The 15,763-nt window shown below is 36.6% G+C and overlaps 1 protein-coding gene across 3 annotated transcripts; it reads left to right on the top strand.

The window, feature by feature from the left end:
• The first annotated feature begins 321 nt into the window (after nt 1–321).
• Nucleotides 322–15,021, top strand: LOC134841373 (polypeptide N-acetylgalactosaminyltransferase 1-like). Of its 3 annotated transcripts, none has more exons than XM_063857315.1 (6): nt 322–355; nt 11,105–11,682; nt 12,030–12,257; nt 12,531–12,738; nt 12,958–13,137; nt 14,335–15,021. In XM_063857315.1, exons 2-6 carry the CDS (start codon nt 11,115–11,117, stop codon nt 14,915–14,917), a joined length of 1,767 nt encoding a protein of 588 aa, XP_063713385.1. In that variant the 5' UTR covers nt 322–355; nt 11,105–11,114; the 3' UTR covers nt 14,918–15,021. The 3 variants fall into 3 exon arrangements, with proteins under 3 accessions (XP_063713385.1, XP_063713388.1, XP_063713386.1); XM_063857318.1 differs by having other exon boundaries at nt 323–345; XM_063857316.1 differs by lacking the exon at nt 322–355 and having other exon boundaries at nt 10,125–11,682.
• Nucleotides 15,022–15,763: the final 742 nt, after the last annotated feature.

Genomic DNA, 15,763 nt, shown 5'->3' on the forward strand with positions numbered 1-15,763 from the left:
CACTTGAAAAGCGGAATTTGAAAATTCCGACATGTCAAAATGTAAAATGAGAAACTCGAACCATTTTTAGTCCGACCAAATAAGTTTTTTTTCGGTTCCTGGATTACTTGTAAACTATCTAAATCTTGCCAATGCAGTTAATCAAAGATTTTAATAACTTCAAATTCTCAATTACATTTTTATGGAAGTAAATTGCAAATAAATAATCAGAGGGAGGTTAATACGAACAGATCTTCAACCAATAATTGAAGTCCAAGGCTTTTGTCATAAGTTATTGCTCAATCACGTTGAGGAGGGAGGCGAGGGAAGGGATGGTGAAAAATGGGAGGAGCTGGGAAGGATCATGTTTGCTCGGGTTTGAGTTCTGCAGAGCATTGCAAAAAGTAGAGAAAAAATTTAGCATTGACAAAAAATGATATATTTTCAAGGAATTTGTTAACATAAAGCAATCGTGTTTTTTAAACCAAAAACGGATTGTAATTGATTATTATGGATTATGATAAATTATTGAATAAAAAAAATGAGGATTGAAATTTCCCTAAAATCTAATCTTGCGTTTTAATGAATGGGTCATGAAAATTGATTATCTTGTCGACATTTTTTTCTGCCATTAGTTTATTTCCCATAAAACTCTAGAGAAGGTTGTCTCACAGATTGAAACTTGAGGTTGAGTTTTAAAAAAATCAATATGCTAGATCGAAGAGAAAACAAGTGAACACTCGATGCTAGCAATTTTGTTCAGCTAATAATTAATTACTTTAATCTGGTTGAATCTGTTAAGAAAACTGAAACGCTTTTAACATCAACTCATCGCTGGCTATAGTTATTTAAAAAAGATGGTTGCAAGTTTTAAAAACCGTGAAGATCGAAAATTTGGGTAATTTTCTTAATCAAGTATCAATTAAATAGCTCAAAAATGAACTGGCTGACTTGAAAATGATCAAAATGTTGCCAATGGATTTCATCTAACTTCAAATTTTCAATGAATTTTTATAGAGACAGCCCGGAAATCCGTTTTTGCCAATAGTATCAATTGTACAAAAACAGATTTAATGATATTTTGGTTGCTGAGAAAAATAAAGGGTTTCTGCCAGGGCTAAAAGTGTTTTATCCTTTTTGCTTATTTTGAAAGTTTCATTAATGAATCTCGAATCGAATAATTGTTTCAAAATTTTTTTATTGCTGCTCAATTTTGAACGGTGCTGGTGTCAATTTATTTAATCCTCGAGTAATTTTTGAAACAATTTTTCATAAAACTTATTTTGAGGTAAATTGCATTTAAATAATCAGAGGTAGGTTAAAGCTAACAGATAATGAGACAATAACTCTCTTCATGGGCGGATCTAAGATTTTCTCGAGGGGGGGGGGGGAGCGGATTTTCAAAAATATTCGAAATTTTGTTGACCTTTTTTTTCGGTCGACCGAATTGATTTTTCGAGCTCTCCCTACGCACAGTTTAGTCCCTGTTTTCGCCAAAATTTCTGCGCCGCAGGCAAAATTTTAAAAAAACAGTCCAAGAAAGGCGTTTTTGGCACTTTTTGGAAAAATTTGACCAAAAAATTGCATTTTTTAGCGCGCGCGCCCCCCTCAAAATTAGTATATATTGGCGCCAAAGGCGCCTTTAGAAAAATTTTAGGGTCGGTCGGCCAAAATTGGATTTCTTAAAAAGTACCAAAGGGGGGACCCTTTGGGTCGGCAAGGGGTCGAATCCCTAAGGGGGAGGGCAGACGCCCTGTTCTCTTCTAAGGCTTTTTTCACCAAATATTGCTCCGTCGTTATGTACTTCTGATTTTTTAATGTATCACAGCCAGGGATTTTCATGCAGTTTAATAGATTATATTAGGTTTTCACTGAATGCCTCCGCAAAACTGAAAAAATTAATAATAATCTAATTATTCGATAGATTTTTATCTTTTTCAAATCGATACTATTCGATTGATATTCATTATGGTTCAATCTTGAAAAAGTTGTCTGAAAACCACAATGTTTGAGAAAAATGCACAAAAATTGATTAAAAGACACTTACTTCGGCTAGAAAATTGTTTTCTTGTTGTCAACTTTTTTCTTCACAATTTCGTCTGATACTTTTTTTTTCATTTTCTCAAATTTTGCTGACCTTTTTACACACTCCAGTTTTCAATTAACGTCACACCTTAACTCCTTGTCTAGTTACCTTAGTCTTTGGAAACTACAGGTTGAAATCCCATTACCAGAAATAATTGTTTCAAAAAAATTATAATTCGTGAAGATTAAAAATTTGCGTAACATTTACTTCTCAATTATTAAATTAATAGCTGAAAAATGAAAAACTCTAATATTTTTTCAAGAAACAAAAATCTTTTCTATTTTGTTTAATTCAATTTTGTGGTTCGATCGCTGGTTGGCTAAGTTAGTCTTCCGAAAAACCAAAAATCACTGATTGTTTAGATCGTTGAAAAACTCTTGTCCCGTAGTAAACTGCCAGAGTTACCGAAGAATTTAATCTCAAATGGTGCTGCTAAAGAAACCTCAATTTTTTCTCGATGCTGACAAAGTTTGTTTAAAATATATCCCTGCTAACCGAATCATGACTGACTGAAATGGCACCATTTGCTGCATCGCTTGTTACTATCTGATATTTGCTTGGACAAAACATATTTCACTTTGAATGAGTTTTTTTCAGCCATCAAATCCATAAAAATCCAATTTATACAGCAAATCCATTAAAAAAATAAATCCATAAGAAGTAAGGATCAATTACTTATTCGCAATTTATTGTTCCGACTTTCGACACGAAAGTAACGGAATATTTGTGCTCGGGGTGGGGTTTTTTTTTCTTCAGACAAATTTCGACTTTTTAACTAGCCATTTTTGACGGAACTTTTTTACATCATTCGAAAGGTATTGTTGTCCTGAGCTCAAATTTGAAAAGATATTTCACCTGTGATCGTTTTTCGTAAAGTTACGGGGGTTTAAAAATTGCCATTTTGGCCAACTTGGGACAATTAACGCGCGATATATTTTGCGCTATTAACGCGTAAGCGGAGAGTTAATCCGTCTTAGAAATCGTTCCAAAATGGTTAAAAGAAGCTTGTTTGCCATAATTGGTTTGTTACAAGGAGCGAAATCTATCCTTTTGTACTTTGTATGGCGTGTGGGGGGATGATTTTCATAAAAAAATTCAAATTTTAGAACATTTTTTTTTATTTTGTTTTTATTTCATTGAATTTTTGAATGTTATTACTGCTCCATAAACCTTAAAAGGTAGTCGGAACAATCAGGGCTTCGCCCTGATACGAGCAGTCTTGTTTATATATAAGGAAATGATATTTTTAAGCAAAGAAACAAATATAGTGGCTGGGTTGGATCCTTCAACACTCAATTTTGGGCAGTTTTAGATAAGATATGAACTGTAACAAGACTGGTCGTATCAGGGCGAAGCCCTGAATGTTCTGACTGCCTTTTAAGGTTTATGGAGCAGTAATAAAATACACAACATAAAAAATTAAATGAAATAAAATAAAATAAAATTTTTTTTTTCTAAAATTTGAAAAATTTTCCATAAAAATCATCCATCCACACGCCATATAAAGTACAAAACAATATATTTTGCTCGTTGTAACAAATCAATTATGGCAAATAAGCTTCTTTCAACCAATTTGGAACGATTTCTAAGACCGATTAAATCTCCGCTTACGCATTAATTGCGCAAAATATATCGCGCGTTAATTGTCCAAAATTGGCCAAAATGGCAATATTTGAACCAACAAAACTATGCAAAAAATGATCACAGGTGTAATATCTTTTCAAATTTAAGCTCAAGACAACAATAACTTTTGAATGATATTAAAAAACTCCGTCAAAAATGGCTAATTTAAAAGTCAATATTTGTCTGAAAAAAAAACCCACCTCGAGCACAAATATTCCGTTTCTTTCGTATCGAAAGTCGGAACAATAAGTAACAATTGATATTTTTTGAGTGATGATTAGAAGCTGAAAAGTTGCAAATCAAAAAATGATCAGTTTTTTTTTATGGATATGCAAAATATTGCCTGAAATTTTTTTTAAATACATATTTTCTTCCTTTATCTGTGGACAGAACAAAAAACAACAAGTTAATGCACAGTTGCTGCAAAAAGAGCAGGTTAAATTTGACAAAAAATGCTAGTGTAAAAAATTTTTTGAGAAAAGTTGAGAACATCTCAGCATTAACATTGTTTCGAAACTTGTTGAACAAGTGCGTTTTTTGGTTCTGAGACTCAGTAAAAAAACTTTGATCAATGAAACAAAGTAATTCCTTTTTTTTAGTTGTCGCAAATCTTGTAACAATTGCCAGAACCTTCACTCCACAAAAGTTGCTTGAAACAATAGCTTCAGCGCTTTCCCGTGATCCGTAGCGTGCTAATGAGGGGGGCTGCGGCGGCCACCACTCCCTCTCCCCTCATCTCTGGTTGCCAAATTTTTCCATAGGATACCTCCGTGGGCATTGCTATTCAAAGCGTACCCCCAACAGAGCTAACCAACATCAAAAAATTTCGAAATTTTCCTGAGATATCCATTTTTGGCTAATGAAACCTTTTTTCAATGGCTCATTCTGCGCCAAAATAACTTAAATTGCGGGGGGAGAGCGGGCCAAAAAAACGCAATTTTTTTTATTCAAATATTTTTTAGATTGCCTAAAACGTCATTTTTAGCCTGTTTTTTCAAAACTTTGTCTGCGACGCAGAAAATTTCTTGAGGTCTGTTTAGTTTTTTCTGTTTAGTTTTTTCAAAAAACCCTGAAATCGATCCCCCCTCCCGCCCCCTACTTAGAAAAACTTCTGCGCACGCCACTGCGCGGATTTGATCAATAGACCCACTGTGCCTTTATTTAAGGTACCTGTAGTTTTGTTTTTCGAATTCAAACCTGTTTTCGAACTCATAGCTCAGTCCTTTTGAATGTCAATCCGAGCAGCATGAACACCTGGGTTGATGTGTTTGACTTAGGTTTCGAGTGAACATGGTCGATAGTTTGACCCCAAATCCTTGGTCGAAAACACCCCTTTCAGTCGAAAACAATTTCCAGTTGTAGTCGAAAACATGGTCGACACAAGGTTGAATACTTTTTCCAGTCACCTTCCAAAACGAAGTCTCATACAATGTGAAGTCGGAAAAAATTCGACTAGATTGTGAACATAAAATCAGAATAGGGTCGAAATTTCTATCGAAACATAGTGCAGCACTGTTTAGCACAATTTTTTTTTTGTAATGGTCGAAACATACCACACTTGTGTCGAACACACTATTGTTTTGGTCGTTTCGCTCAAAACATAGCCAGTTTGAGTCGAATCTGTTGAAAGAAAGCACGCTTGGTTCAAACGCATTTTTCGTTTGGTCGAGTCGTTCAAAACATGACTAGTTTGGGTTGAGTCGGTCAAAACAAAGCATGCTTGTTCAAATGCATTTTTTGCTCGCAGCCAGTTTGGGTTGAAGTGGTCGAAACATAGCACATTTATGTCAACAAAGTCGAACATTTTTTTCATTTTGTGGAGTCGCTCGAAACATAGCTAGTTTGGGTCGAGTCAGTCGAAACATTGCTAGTTTGTGTCAAGTCCGTCAATACATAGCACACTTACGTCCAACACAATCGAACAGATTTTTCTTTTGGTCGAGTCGTTCAACACTTAGCCAGTTTGGGTCGAGTCAGTCGAAACATTGCTAGTTTGTGTCAAGTCCGTGAAAACATAGCACACTTATGTCCAACACAATCAAACAGATTTTTCTTTTGCACGAGTCCTTCAAAGCACAGCCGGCTTCGATCGAGTCGGTCGAATATGAGTACTTTTGTGTCCAATACTGTCCATCAAATCTTTGCTCGAAACATAGCCAGTATGGTCGATTCGGTCGAAACAAAGCACGCTTGGTTCGAGTCGTTCAAAACACATCCAGTTTGGGTCGACTCGGTAGAACAATAGGACACTTATATCCAACACAGTCAAACACTTTTTCGTTTGGATCGAGCTTGTCGAAAACTAGCCAGTCTTGGTCAAGTCGGTCAAAATAAAGCACGCTCGGATCGAGTGCATTTTTCGTTCGGTCGAATGGTTTGGAACAGAGTCAGTTTGGTTTGAGTCGGTCGATACAGAGCTTGCTTGGGTCGAACGCAATATTTCGCTCGGTCGATTCGTCCGACTAACAGCCAGTTTGGGTCGAGTCGGTCGAATATTAGTACACTTATGTCCAACAGTTCGAACAGATTTTTGTTCGGATCTGGCTTCTCAAAACATTGCCATTTTGGGTCGAGTCGGATAAAAATATATTGTTCAGCGCAATTTTTTTTATTCAAATATTTTTTAGATTGCCTAAAACGTCATTTTTAGCCTGTTTTTTCAAAACTTTGTCTGCGACGCAGAAAATTTCTTGAGGTCTGTTTAGTTTTTTCTGTTTAGTTTTTTCAAAAAACCCTGAAATCGATCCCCCCTCCCGCCCCCTACTTAGAAAAACTTCTGCGCACGCCACTGCGCGGATTTGATCAATAGACCCACTGTGCCTTTATTTAAGGTACCTGTAGTTTTGTTTTTCGAATTCAAACCTGTTTTCGAACTCATAGCTCAGTCCTTTTGAATGTCAATCCGAGCAGCATGAACACCTGGGTTGATGTATTTGACTTAGGTTTCGAGTGAACATGGTCGATAGTTTGACCCCAAATCCTTGGTCGAAAACACCCCTTTCAGTCGAAAACAATTTCCAGTTGTAGTCGAAAACATGGTCGACACAAGGTTGAATACTTTTTCCAGTCACCTTCCAAAACGAAGTCTCATACAATGTGAAGTCGGAAAAAATTCGACTAGATTGTGAACATAAAATCAGAATAGGGTCGAAATTTCTATCGAAACATAGTGCAGCACTGTTTAGCACAATTTTTTTTTTGTAATGGTCGAAACATACCACACTTGTGTCGAACACACTATTGTTTTGGTCGTTTCGCTCAAAACATAGCCAGTTTGAGTCGAATCTGTTGAAAGAAAGCACGCTTGGTTCAAACGCATTTTTCGTTTGGTCGAGTCGTTCAAAACATGACTAGTTTGGGTTGAGTCGGTCAAAACAAAGCATGCTTGTTCAAATGCATTTTTTGCTCGCAGCCAGTTTGGGTTGAAGTGGTCGAAACATAGCACATTTATGTCAACAAAGTCGAACATTTTTTTCATTTTGTGGAGTCGCTCGAAACATAGCTAGTTTGGGTCGAGTCAGTCGAAACATTGCTAGTTTGTGTCAAGTCCGTCAATACATAGCACACTTACGTCCAACACAATCGAACAGATTTTTCTTTTGGTCGAGTCGTTCAACACTTAGCCAGTTTGGGTCGAGTCAGTCGAAACATTGCTAGTTTGTGTCAAGTCCGTGAAAACATAGCACACTTATGTCCAACACAATCAAACAGATTTTTCTTTTGCACGAGTCCTTCAAAGCACAGCCGGCTTGGATCGAGTCGGTCGAATATGAGTACTTTTGTGTCCAATACTGTCCATCAAATCTTTGCTCGAAACATAGCCAGTATGGTCGATTCGGTCGAAACAAAGCACGCTTGGTTCGAGTCGTTCAAAACACATCCAGTTTGGGTCGACTCGGTAGAACAATAGGACACTTATATCCAACACAGTCAAACACTTTTTCGTTTGGATCGAGCTTGTCGAAAACTAGCCAGTCTTGGTCAAGTCGGTCAAAATAAAGCACGCTCGGATCGAGTGCATTTTTCGTTCGGTCGAATGGTTTGGAACAGAGTCAGTTTGGTTTGAGTCGGTCGATACAGAGCTTGCTTGGGTCGAACGCAATATTTCGCTCGGTCGATTCGTCCGACTAACAGCCAGTTTGGGTCGAGTCGGTCGAATATTAGTACACTTATGTCCAACAGTTCGAACAGATTTTTGTTCGGATCTGGCTTCTCAAAACATTGCCATTTTGGGTCGAGTCGGATAAAAATATATTGTTCAGTTCAACCCGGACAACTGGCCTATGCTACTTGTAGCACGATACAATCGAATGTAAAAATCACCCAAATAAATAACAGGAGGAAAATTTATTTGGTTCCGTTCTGGCACAGTTTGTGGTCCACTGTTTTTTGTTCTGTTTTTAGATGTAAATATTACAATCAAAAATGGAGGGTCTCTTAACTGTCGTCACGCTCGCATATTCAGTCGTTTTCTGAAGTTTATTGAACGGACGAGTGTGATGCCAAGTAAGACCCTCTTGTCTTAATTACAATCTCTGAATAGAGATTCTAAGAATAGAAATTCTAAATTTTAGGACAAATTCAATATCATTTTCAATGAACCGATATGATTCTCAGATTTACTTTACAAAAAAAAATTTTGGTTCCATTCTCGCACAGTTTTTGGTTCACTGATATTTTTTTTCGTTCCCTTTTTAGATCTAATATTACAACCGAAATTGGAGGGTCTCTTAACTGTCGTCACACTCTCATATTCAGTAATTTTCTGAAATTTATTGCATGCACGAGGGTGACGCTAAGTAAAAGACCCTCTTGTCTTTATAATTCCAATCTCTGAATAGAGATTCTAAGAATAGAGAATCTAAATTTTGGGACAAAATCAAAACCATTTTTAATGAACCGATTTGATTTTCAGATTAACTTAACAAGAAATATCTATTTTTCTATAAATCTTTTGAAAAAACTATAAATAAGCACTCCAAATAAATAACTGAAAATTATCTATAGAACTATTAAGTTCTCCAAATTTACAGCTGAAAAATTTTGAAATCTTGAGATTCTCTGTTTTCTCTTTTCAAAATTCTGTACAACTACCAGCCAAATTACAAAATTTATCTCAACGTGCATTAATCATATTGTACATAATATCAAAGTCAAAGGATCCAATAGGTTGTAAAACAAACAATCAGTGAGCCTTATAATTAGACATCTTGGTAAGATTTTAAAAAATGATTGATATTGTTTTCAGAAGAGCCTTTATCTTGACGAAGTCGGAAATGATTCTTTGTTTCATTTAAAAATTGAAATTAAAGATGAAACAATTGTTTTAAACAATCGGTGAGCCTTATAACTAGGCATATATTTTGGTATGATTAAAAAAATTGAATGATATTGTTTTCAGAAGAGCCTTTATCAAACAATTTGTTGATGAAACAATTGTTTTGTATAACGTGTTGCTTTTGTAGTTTTTGGTACGTTAAAAAGTCACTGCAACAAGCATTACCCGGTTTGAAGTTGCATTTCAATTCGGAAGTGCATCATTGTTATTGCTCTGTTTTGACATATTTCTGGGATACACCAGCACAAATACATAAATTTACTCTGTTTTAACTTTCTATTCTTTTACCCTTAACTATGAAAAAAGATTGATGTGACATCGATGAAGCATTACCACGATAGCACTGATCAGTGATAAGTTCGAGACAAAAATTGCGGTACTGTTCTAGCAGCGAGTCAATTCTGAATCAGTTTTGTTTGGGAGGGACGCAGTTTCATTTTCAAAAAATGTACCATTTTTAATTTTGTGACCCAAAATTACCCTGTTTTCAGAAACTTCATTTTCTCAAGCCATTAAACAATCATCGCTGACCCAGTTTCATGTTTTCGCGGAATAGAAATGCGTCTCAACATGGTTTATAGATTTTTCGTCGTGTAAAGCCAATTTAATTTTTTTTTTGACGGTAAAGACATGTAACAAAAATCTAAATTCAATTCGAAGTTTTGAAGAAAAAAAATTCAAAACCAAAAATTGCGGTAAGTTTTTAAACTGATTACTTCACACCAAACAAGCGTGTCAATAAATAGTTTCAAGCTAGAAATCGCCATTCGTACGCACCGAAAGATGGAGGCTGTTTCCAGTACTGTTGCAGGACAAAACAGAGAACAAGTGAAAAATATTACTGTAACAGTACTGCTCCAGAACTGCAATTGTTTTTCTGGGTTCTCCGTTTTTGTCCCCAACAGTACTGCAAAAATTACAACTGGGTTTTATTCTGAAACAGTACTGATTGTTACTGGCATGCCAATCCGGAAAATTGATTTGCTTCGATTGTTCTCATTTTCACAGTTTGAATAAAAAGGTGTTCTTTCACGCTTTATGCTGGCCATTCAGTTTAGTTATACTAAAAACATTTTTTTCAAACGCGGTTAACCTACAAGCTAGCACAAACATGTATAACTTGTCATACCGCATCTATTTGACTGTGACTTGACGCTCCTCCAGTTTTTACGACTTGAATTTAAAAAGCATATTAAATATCCGCTTGCTCTTTTTCCGATAACAATGACAACATTGACAACAAGGAGCGGAAGGATGATTCAGACATTGGACCCTTTGTTACTACTTTTATTTTTGCTTTTTTGAACCGTTTTTGTGGTCATGTCCCTTGTAAATGTTTTCGGAACATACTTTTACTATGTCGCAATTAAAACTAATGCTATGCTATTTCCGTGAGGAGAAAAATCAATCCGTAATTAATCAGACAAAAATGGATCCTCCTGTATCTACTCCAAAAATGAAGTTTGAGTTTATGAATTTTTTTCTCCTCTAAGTTTACAGTTAAGCACAGTGTTGCTTGAAAAACTCGGCAGACAACCACCAGTTTGAAAAAATAACATATTTATGCTTTTATTTGTAGGTATGGAGATTCTTAAGTTGGTGCCATAAGGGGAGATTGTTAAGTACATCCAAAGTACTTTAATTAAAGCCGGTATAATTGTGTTTATATAAACAGAATTCGTATAACCTCCTTGGTAAATTTTCATTGAAGGTTTCAGAGGAAAAAACACGTTCAACGCTAAATTCGACTTGCGCTTCTTTTTTTCACGCTGCGATTTGTTTTGTTCAACTCAGCATTACGCGTGTTGTTAATTTTTTTGCGTATGTTTAATTCAGTTAGAGAGAAAAAACATCTTAAGGATTTTTTCTCCATTTCCCATCAAAAACCTGTGTAAAAAGCAACAATTTTATTTCAATTAATTACTTCGTTGGCTCTTCATCATTGACATATTGAATGTTTTGAACGGTAATTGGCGATACTTAGCTGACTTTATCGATGATATATTGACATTTGACTGTACTTTTCAACTTTCTGAGTAGAATGTTTTAAATAGTTGGCCATACTCTCGAGCAAACAGCTGGTTGGCAATGAAAACTATTCAGTTCAAGAAAGCGCGAGTGTTATTTGCTGGTATCTTAGTTTGTTTTCTCGCTATATTACTCATCAAAAACTACAGCGAACAAATAGGTCGTGCCTTCAGCAAACGCAATGCAGGCAATGTGGGTGAACCAACGCTGGGAAAAAATGTACCCATGACCCCGAAGCACGAGCCCCCGATTGAAGATGCAGGGAGCATAGAATCAGGCTGGGTCAAACCGAAGATTGCCCGTCCAGGTGATGACGGGAGACCTGTTATTTTGCTGCCTGAAGAAGAAGAAAAAGCCAAAAATCAGTGGAGTCTTAATGAGTTTAACATGGTTGCTGCGGCTAAGATCCCTTTAGACAGAACGTTACCAGACTTCCGGCATAAAATGTGCAAAGATATCGATTATAATGTTACCAAATTGCCGAAGACGAGTATCATTGTTATTTTCCATAATGAGGAGTATTACACTTTGCTGAGAACTGCTACAAGTTGTTACAATAGATCGCCACCTCATTTACTGAAGGAGATTATTTTGGTTGATGATTTCAGTGAGCGAGATCATTTAAAAGGTAATTGAGAGTTAAACTGTTTTTTGGTGAAAATTAAAGCCTTTTTGCTTTCTGTATCAACCATAAATGTACTCATATTTGTACATTGGGTGCAGTTAAAGAAAAACATGTCGAACTAATTGCTGCTTGAGTTTTGAGATTAAGTTTTTGAGTTTTTTTATTGGAAAAATACTTAATTGAAAAGCTCTTTGGGCAAAACTATTAAATATAGAAAAAGACTTGAGCCGATTTTTTACAATTGTGAAAAATCGGCTGAAGTCTTTTTTCTATATTTAATAGTTTTGCTCAAAGACCTTTTCAATTTAGTATTCTTTCCGAACTCAAAAACTAATAGCTGGTATTTTCAGAGCCCTTAGAAAGGTACGTGAACGCGCACTACGAGGGCAAAGTGAGGGTGGTTCGGACTCCCTCGCGACACGGACTGATTAGGGCGAAGAACTTCGGCAGCAAGCACGCCACAGGGGACGCCCTCATCTTCCTCGACTCCCACTGCGAGTGCACGGAAGGCTGGCTGCCCCCTCTGCTGGCCGCTCTCAGGGACAACCCCAAGACAGTGGTGCAACCAGTTATTCCAGGTTAGGTCGGCTCTAAATCTTTTCAAAATAACTCACATCTTTACCTTACTTTTCTTTTCAGTTTGACAAGAAATTGTTGCGAAAGGTTTAAATATTGACTCCATTTTGTTTACAAATTTTTTACGGAATTGTAGTAGTTGTTTGAAACAAAGTTGACGCGCGAGTTTTAATCAAATAAATTTCTCAAAAACAAAAATCTTCTGCATTTTTCCAACCTTGATTTTTGCAAGATTTGAAAGGAAAACTACTAATTTCTGTTTTATTCCATTGTAGGAATCGACCAGCAGACCCTCGCCTTCCAGCAAAGCCAAGTCTCCCTGTCTGCCCAGGGCACTTTCGAGTGGAGCATGCTGTTCTTTTGGCGAGATATCCCCCAACACGACCAGAAGCTACGCAAAACCCCTGTTGACAGAATCAGGAGTCCCACTTTGGCAGGGGGTCTGTTCGGACTCATGAGGGAGTGGTGGGAGCACTTGGGAAGGTTGAACTGATTATTCAAATAAAAACTATAAGTTTTGTCATTTATTTGCCTTGTTTTCCCTTCGCAACAAAACTTTAACGCCAGTTCTTTTAAAAAGATAATACTTCTAATGTACTCATCAAAAATTAGGGAAAATGGGCAGTTAAACGGTCAAAATCTCATACAATTTGGAATTAAAAAGAATAATTAGGGAAAGTAGAATGAAGGTCCTTGTTTAAGATATGACGACGGCATGGAGTTATGGGGTGGAGAGAACCTGGAGCTGTCTTTTAAGTCGTGGTTGTGTGGGGGTCAGGTTCAGTACATCCCCTGCAGTCACGTGGGACATATCTACAGGGGAAAACATCCTTATCATTGGTACAAGCCAGGCCCAGACAGAGCATTCACAGTAAATGCCAGGTAGCTCCAATTGATATTCAATCAATATCTACCAATTATCTACAACAAAACTCAAGTTTTTGTTCTGGGGTATATTCCTATAGACCACTTACAAACCTTCGTCTTCAATAAAAACATTTTTTTAAAAATCTTTTCAGATCACACGTGAGGCGGCAATTGGTAACAGGCTACAATTCGTAGCAGGGTTGGGAGTGTTTTAAGTCATGATTTAAAACAAGGCAAAAACAAGTTTGAAAATGCAAATTTTAAAACAGTGTTGGTTGTTTTACAAAGTTTTCCGCTAAAAATTAGGGATTACTAGGAGTTGAAGCGCGGCGAGGCGATAGGGTTATCAAAATGAGACAGATGCTGGGTTTCAAAACAGCGTTCGTAGATATTGCTGCTGGCTCTCGTTTCCGCCGGAATTCCCAACGAAAATTCTCAATGGCTGGGAAGAGACTTTTGAAAAATTAAGAAACCAAATGGATGCTAAAATGCATAATGTTTGATTTACCGCGACTGAATAATCTTTTTGCCCAACGCTGATTCGTAAGAAGCAACAATTGGTAACAGTAGATTAAGAGGGGAACACTGACTCAGCGTAGTATTCCTTTCGTGCCGGTTGTAAGCGCAGCCGAGCTAAGCGGAGGAAGCGCATCCTACTTGCCAGTGCCTTGTTACGAATTGTCGGCTTTTACGAATTGTATAGCTCTACCCAGCTCACATACCGTTTCCCCGCCGGGTGAAATTTAAACCCAAGGAAAATTTAGTGCAAATTCAAAATGCCCAATAGTATTGAAACTTTCATGCATGCATTGTAGGTACTCAAATCCAGGCACATGTGGTCTTCTTCATAAATACCTTTGTGAAATCAATGGTCATGCACAAAGTCTATTTTAGCTAATGATGGCGGAGAAGCGGTGAAAGAGATAAGGCTGTTGAAGCAATATACGCCATTTGGATAAACGCCTTCCCACGCTATGGCAAAAACATCTTTCTTTTTTACGGCAGTTATTACGTTTAAACACTTTTCGGCTTCATAAGTTAGATATCGAACGATATGGTGAAATTATTTTAAGAAATTTTTTTCCAGTCATAAACTTTAAATCAAAAGTTCTATGATATTTTACGTTATACCAAAAAAAGCATCCATCGTGCGGTATCTCCATCCAAAATGGGAGCTCAAACTCCAGTTCAAACTAAGTTTCTTATTCTCAGGCGTCTAGCTGAAGTGTGGTTGGACGAATACAAGAAGTTCTTCTACGAAGTAGCTCCCGATGCCAAGACACTCGACATGGGAGACTTATCAGAGCAACTGGCCAATAAGAAACGCCTCAACTGCAAACCATTCAAATACTTCATAACTGACGTCGTCATTGACATGCATCCACCAACCCTGAAAAACAAAGCTGAAGGCAGCATGAAAACCTTGTATGATAATTTGTGTGTGGATAGTTACAATGAAAAAACAGGACCAGCTAAGTTGTTTTCTTGTCATCACCAGGGTGGCAACCAGGCCGTATCTTTATCAGAAATAGGCGAAATCAGACTACATATCACATCGTGCCTCGAAAACTCGCCCGGAACTTCACAAGTGTCCATGGCCCAGTGCAACGGAAGCCAGAAACAGATGTGGGATCATAAAAAGGGGGAGGGGTGGCAGGTAATTCACAAAGTGACACACCAATGCCTCACTCAACACGAAACGACAATCAAATTAGCCGACTGTATCGACGAATCGAAAAAAGAAAGTAAGCCGCAGAAATGGTTGTTTGATAAGTACTACGACCCTCCGCAATAAAAAAGGTGCATATAACTGACGATTATTAAAAACCGTAAATTATTTATAACCACATATTCCTTTAAATGTTTTCCATATTTTCTTTCACTGGACTGAATCAATTATCTGTCAAAATCAGTTTTTGAGCGCAAAATTTAAAAGGAGTAAATTATGATTCATGCATTATAAATTAATTTTAATAACTTTGCCCTACATTATCTAAAATTATCAATTGAAAAACTACAGAAGACGTGGGTTTGTTTCGAAGAGTTCAACAAAATGCTGAAGAAATTTTTAATAGAAAAATTGTCTCCTTGTAAACATTCATTTGAACTGTCCAGACTCATAAATTATGAGGTCGCCATGAATTTTTTTCTTCGCTTTCTTTTCAGGAAAAAATGAAAATTGTTCAGGCTCAAATTACGTTTTTGCTGATTGAACTATGATTTTTTCTAAGCTCAGTTGAGTTCTTTTGTCAAAAAGAAGGCAAACTCCACTATCGAACATTAAAGTTGTTAAAGTCGAGAACAACTTGATCGACTTCTAGAGTTGAAAATAGAATTTCCTTATCAGGTTTTCCAAACTTATAAAACTTTAAATATCCATTGATCTAATTTTCTCAATTTGGGTTAATTAAATCAAAACAAGCTCCTCGTTGTGCTAGAAATTCAAAATGTTTTGAGGGCTTCGAAAGTAAATCGTAAGTTTTGTAAATTCGAAAGTTGATTTTTTTCTGTCTACTTCCGTTCATTAATTTTTTTCCAACTGTCTATTGGAAAAGTTTTTTTCCAACAGTCTGTTAATTAAGTTTGAAACACAGTTAATAGTATAGAAGTATTCGGCTGAAGACAATTTTGGCTGTTTATA

The sequence above is a fragment of the Symsagittifera roscoffensis genome, chromosome 3 (genome assembly GCF_963678635.1).
Source record: "Symsagittifera roscoffensis chromosome 3, txSymRosc1.1, whole genome shotgun sequence".
NCBI lineage: Eukaryota > Metazoa > Xenacoelomorpha > Acoela > Convolutidae > Symsagittifera > Symsagittifera roscoffensis.